Genomic DNA, 6,424 nt, shown 5'->3' with positions numbered 1-6,424 from the left:
CATTGACCCAACAGATGACGAAGAGCTCCAATGGTCGGGTTACGCTCAGGGGCCCTCGGCTATCCAGAAACACAGCCCAAATCGGGAATTAAAGGAGTGTTTTTCCAGTTACAAGATGGTAACAAAATGTTTGATGAAGATGTTAACCAAAAAAACAACCGTTGGTTCTGAATGTTGTGCTACGATCAAGACGTTGAATGAAAGTTGTAAGCATACGGTTTTCAGATCCTTCCGTAACCCTTTCGTTAACAACTATGTTGAGAAACATTGCTCTAGCCATGGTGCTCCTGCTCCAGCTTAGAGTTCATTTGAAAAATATCATAAATAAATTTCTTGTATCGATCAAACAAAGTTTACTACTACATTGTGTAACTTTTTTTTTTGCTTATTGTTGCACATTATAAAATGATGATACAAGTTCAGTTATAAAAATATTATAATAAATAAATCTCTTGTATGATCAAAAGAATTAATTACTACTAGATTGTGTAACTTTTTTTTGCTTATTGTTGCACATTATAAAATGATGATACAAGTTCAATTATAATAAGTTTTTTATTTGAAAATAATTAGCAACACTATTATAAGCCAAATATTATGCATTTACTAGACTCATTAATCACATTTGTAATGGTCATGACAAACTAATAACAAAAACACAGAAACTTTATTCAAAATGTCACAATAATATCAAAAAAATATTACAAGTACTAATCAAATTGTTCAACAACAATTAAGTAAAACCCTTCAAATCTCCGAATTAGTGCAAATGCATTATTGATAAAGCAGTCCAAACATTTTCATTATATATTATTATTTCAGTTAACAGATACCATTTGTCTTCTTCCTGTCGGAAACAAACTTCTTCCAGCCATTGATGATCTCTCTCTGCTTCTCCATATCGGTTTTCTTCACCGTCACCATCAAGTTATCGCCGTTAGCTTCACTCTTCTCCTCTCCCAGCGAAATTTTGTGGATTACTCGTGAAGGAAGCTCATCGAGCTCACGCATCACTTTCTCAATATCGATCACAAGTCTCTCTGCGAGTGTTCTTGAAAAATCTTCTCTGATGACCACTCGAAGAACAGTTATGTGTTGTGCGTTAGGAGGCATAGTATATGCCGGCACTATCCATCCGTACCTACATTTCAATATATAAATAGACAAGTTATAGATACATCATATTCATACACAAATCTAGTTACTTGTTTTTATGAATCTTTGAAGTATCAATAACGTCTAACTTATGTATTTACTCTCAAGTGCATCAGTGCATGAATCATATCAAAGTGAAACCTTTCGAAATTGGGAAAGAAAGAGTATTTGAGATATTAGAGCATCTCCATTGCTAAAATTTTCAAAAAATAATTTCAAAATTTTATATATATTTTAATTCACATTGTTTTTAAAAATTATTGTTTGTCAAATAGCACCTGTCTTTAGAATATTTCATAGATTTTCTATGGTTTCTGAAATAAAAACTAACCTGCGAAGCATGTCGGAGATTTCGAACTCAGTGTGAGAGCTGCTGTCTTTCAAGGAGAAAGCGACAAGCGGCACTCCCTCATCCTTTGATACGATGTTGAACCTTCCTGTCTTCTCAAGTCCTTCCCTTAACACGATCATATTCTCTCTGCAATTCTCCATCACATTTCTATAACCCTGTTTGACACATTTTATTTTACTAAGGAATTTCTAATTACTTAGCATTAGCATGATATATAGTATTAACAGTTGTCATGAACTGACTCACCTCGTGGCCCAATCGGATAAGTTGGTAGTATTGAGCTATGACTTGACTCGAACCTGCGTTATTTAGGAAAATCAATGAAGAGTGATTGGCTATGAGTGATAACAAATACAATTAATAAAAAGTTCAGATGTTGAAAGTATATGAAAATCACATTTTAATATGACGACGTCTAAGTTACGTTTTACGTACTTAAATTTTTGTGTTACCTGTATCACTTTGATGTTCATGTCCTACCCATTTCTTAAATTGTTCAAAGTAAATAAAAGTGGAAAAAGTTTGACCTCTATTGCTCCATCCATTTGATGATCTACGGCTAATTTTAAAAGTAGCTTACTTTTGTATATAAAAGTAGAAATATTAGCCTATTTAGATCAAGGCTAGTAGGTATAAGTCAAACACAAAAGATAAGAATAGCAAGAAAATTTGCAAAGTGACTTTATTTTTGTTAAGTAGAAAGATATTATTTACCCTCCATAACTTTGATGTTAGTCAATCTAGATCATGGCTAGTACGTTAATGTCAAACAAATAAAAGATTAGGAATAGCTAGCAAGAAAATTAAATTTTGATAAACAAGAAAGAAAATTTATACAAGCAGCAACTAAGACCATCACTAAGTTAAACATACCTTTGGAGAAATTGAGCGTAAAAGTGGGTTGGTCAGCACCAAGATAATTGATATGGAAGATGAGTTCCTCGGGCAAATCCTCTTTGTTTCTCCAAACCACCCAACCAATTCCTGCGTACACAAGTCCATACTTGTGACCACTCACATTTATACTCTTCACCAAAGGCAGTCTAAAGTCCCATTCCAATTCTGGATACAAAAACGGTGCTATGAATCCTCCACTTGCCGCATCCACATGGATTGGTGTGTCCCATCTATCAAAGACATGCAAATATCGACCCAGTTATTAGTTGTTTTGATTAGTGTAAACGTGTTAAATATTCTAACTATAGTACTACTAATATCATATAGTGTAAACAATCCATTGGTATGAAAACTAATTAATTTACCCGGTTTCTTTGTTCTTTAGGACCAAGAGATCATTCAAGAGTTTGACATCTTCAAATTCTCCATTAAGAGTGGAACCAAGAATGGCCGCAACACATATAGTGTTCTCATCGACCATCTCAACAGCTTGCTCCGGGTCCATCACATAATACCCTTCGCTTAGTTTCACTTCCTTAAGCTCAACCTCAAAGTACCTAGCGAATTTCTCCCAACACACCTAACATTTTGATCCGTCATTGTAAGAAATTGGTCAAACACAAAGATTTAGTTATGATTACTAAACTTGAATAATCGTTAATTACTTGAACATTAGCTCCAGTGACAATGTTGGGTTTATCAAAAGGTTTGCCTTCCGCTTTACGCTTGTTCTGCCATTTACGCTTAAAGGCCAAACCGGCCAACATTATGGCCTCAGATGATCCAACGGTCCCTACTCCAACGGCCGTCTCTGTCTCTCCTAAAGGTGCGTTGAATAGATGTGCAATCATGTTCACACATCGGTTCTGTTTTCAAAATATTAAAACAATAATGATTATTTAGCGAAAAGCAGCGTGGCGTATGACTTATTGACACCGAGATTGATGCTACTCCTGGTGAATAGCACCGTCACAGATCTTTAGAGTAAATTTAAAATAGTGCACACTTAAAGGGGTGGAGATTAATTAGTCATTAACAACTACATTTATTCTATAATTCAGCATGAGGTCGTGTAAATCTTATAATGTAAATAATTACGGTCAGCTAATTGATGAAAAAAAAAATTACGATCATATTCTAATCTGAAAATAATACAGAATGTTAAATTTGATCCTACTATTATACCATATCATATAATGTTATTCATACTCTTTATATTTCAATTTAAAATACGAGGAATCTAACCACTTGTAACTTATTTGTAAGTATAACTTGAATTTTATATTCTATTTATTTCAATGTTGGCCCGATCATTAAATATCATTTAGTTTTAACTTTGTCCGGCTATCAATTTAAATAGTCGTAGTAGCAAGGAACACAATGACTGGTATTAATTGAGGAAACGTAGTACCAATATTCCCACTAATTACTATAGTGTAGTTCAAATGAATCCAAAAGTAATAAACACGGCCATAGAAAAAGTCAAGATAGGTGGTGGCGTTGCGTTTATATATATGTAGAATCAATAATAAAGAATCTTATGATGATACAAACTAATAATAGTAACATATATATATTAATATATAGGAACAAATTAGAGAGAGAGAAAAAAAGAAAGAAATGCACCTATGAACAATGGTATATACAAATTTAAATTAAAACATCAATCAAAACATACCATATAATATCTCGGCCACATACAAGATCCTTAGAAAAAAATGCTGAAGATCTTATAATCATTTCTCTCCATATATAAGCCGATACGTAATTATGTTTAAACTTGATTTTGAACGATCATGATATATATAGTATATGATCAGATACCTGAAGTTCGGTGGTGACAGGGTACTCGTCCATGTCGACATAGTTCTTGTTAATGGAAGCCATGATGAGTTTGTCGCACTCAGGCTCCATCCACGTGGTCACGAAGGAGGCCAAGTTTAGCCTTGGATTACCGTCAAGCATCAACTCATCGTTTATTATCTGATACGCCGCTTCTTTTGGAATCGAGTTTTCCGGCATCTTGAACCTGATATTAACGTTATCAACCCTCCATTATTATGGAGCTTATACATACGTATATCATGATCAAGATTGTTATATTGTTTAGTTTTATTTTACCTAGGAAGTGAAGTTCGAACGTATCGTGACGCGAATGTGGAGTGGACGGAGACGTCCGAATCCGATGCGGCGTGAGAGAGCACCATCACGGCGATGAGAGAGAGAGAGAAATAACACAAGATGATAATAAGAGAGAAAATGAGATAGAGGAAAGTGATGAATGGCCGAATGGGATTGGAGGAAATGGAGAAACACCTAGTGAGGGGTTTTATATCAATAATAATTGATATTGAATGATAACCAATTATGAATGGGTTTTATATGGGTTATTTGTGTAATAATATATTTTGAAATGAACGAACTTTTAGAGGTTTCCTTTCTCGGAATTTTCTTCCTAGTGCCTATACTTTATTTATGTTAGTAGAATAATGCCTCTAATTTCGTTTTAGGTTTTTTAAAACCAAGTACATTTTTGAGAAGTTTTGTTTGAAAACACGATTGTTTTTATTTTGTTTCTGTTATGAAATAACTTATAATTTATAGTATCGAGAAATTTAAATAAGAGTAGAATTTAATACCCGTAGGAAGCAAATAACACTAGTATAAAGGAGAGAGTTTATTATAAGAAGGAAGAAGAAAATGTAATGATTCTTTGATTATAAACTCTTGTTCTTGTTTTTGGTGTACAAAAGAGTGAGATAAGTGATGGTATTTATAGTGAACAACAATACATAAAATAACAAAGATGGTGCTTAATTTGGTAAATGAGTGGGTGATCATAGTGCTTGATGAGTAGATGATCATAGTGCTTGAGTTTGGTAAAGAAGTGGATGATCATTTCAATGCTTAATTTATAACACTCCCCCTTGATCATCCATCTTGTATTACGTGGTGCCTCGTTAAAAACCTAGTCATGGAAAACCAATGGGAAAAACCGTAGTAAAAGTAAAAAGAGTACAACTACGTAAGCTCCCCCTCGAATGAGTAGTCATAGAACCTTTAGAACAATGATAGATTTTCATCTCTCAAATTGTAACATTCTCTTTGGTTGTCTATCTTTTGTATGTTCTTTGTTGCCTCGTTAAAACCTTGTCATGGAAAAACCCAATGGGATAAAAAAAAAACCATGATAAGGAAAAAGAGTACAACCACACTTACTATCATATTTCTTTCCCTGGAAACAATATCTTCAGGATATGCATTCCAATCAACTCTCTTCAGAGAATTGAACTTAAGAGAATAAACTCTATTCATTTCTATTATGATATCTAGGGCCTTTAGACTTCTTGTCCATAATTCTCTTTTGACTTAGACAATAGTTTATTGGTCTATTTGGATTTCAAACCAAATTTCTTACATATAATCGTATAGAAATTCGTCTCGTACATACGAATTATTCATTTGTAACTATAGAAGTTACTATTATGATTTTCTTTCTTTTCATATGAAATTACATCTTTCAGTAATGAAAAAGATTAATAATTTTCTTAAATAACACTCTTACGTATGGTATTTCAGGACCAAACATATACGAGCGTCTTAAATAAAATACTTTAAGGATCTTTATGATAACATCTCAGTTTTAGATCTCCAGTTTAGAATACATAAAAACAATATAGTATTGTCAAGAGTTTTCTTTCAAAATATAATTTTTCTATAACTCTTCAGGAGTTTTGATTATATTCAAATCATGATTCTATTGATTTATAATCTCTTGATAAATACAAATGGATACATTTGTTAACCTTATAATATTTCATATATCCCATAAAATAGTTTGTTTCAATTCGATCGAATATGCAGAGTTCCCGGGAACATGATTTTGATATCATCAATCCTTCATGGATTATACTTTCAGGGATTAACATTTTTCAAGTGGATTGTTTCATTCAAGTTCTTCCTTTATTACCAGACTATAAGGAACTTGAAACTAGTTGCATCTACCACATGAAATTATGT

General features: G+C 33.0%; 1 protein-coding gene across 1 annotated transcript; it reads right to left on the bottom strand.

Moving 5' to 3' along the window:
- Window positions 1-648: 648 nt before the first annotated feature.
- LOC106386315 (glutamate decarboxylase 1) lies at window positions 649-4,732 on the bottom strand. The gene is made up of 8 exons (XM_013826175.3): window positions 4,526-4,732; window positions 4,229-4,433; window positions 3,070-3,270; window positions 2,770-2,984; window positions 2,381-2,634; window positions 1,754-1,806; window positions 1,487-1,662; window positions 649-1,141 (listed from the first exon to the last, which is right to left on the bottom strand). Exons 1-8 carry the CDS (start codon window positions 4,609-4,611, stop codon window positions 823-825), a joined length of 1,509 nt encoding a protein of 502 aa, XP_013681629.1. The 5' UTR covers window positions 4,612-4,732; the 3' UTR covers window positions 649-822.
- Window positions 4,733-6,424: the final 1,692 nt, after the last annotated feature.

Source organism: Brassica napus, chromosome C3 (assembly GCF_020379485.1).
Source record: "Brassica napus cultivar Da-Ae chromosome C3, Da-Ae, whole genome shotgun sequence".
In the NCBI taxonomy this organism is placed as follows: domain Eukaryota; kingdom Viridiplantae; phylum Streptophyta; class Magnoliopsida; order Brassicales; family Brassicaceae; genus Brassica; species Brassica napus.
This window is presented reverse-complemented; position numbering and strand designations above follow the sequence as displayed.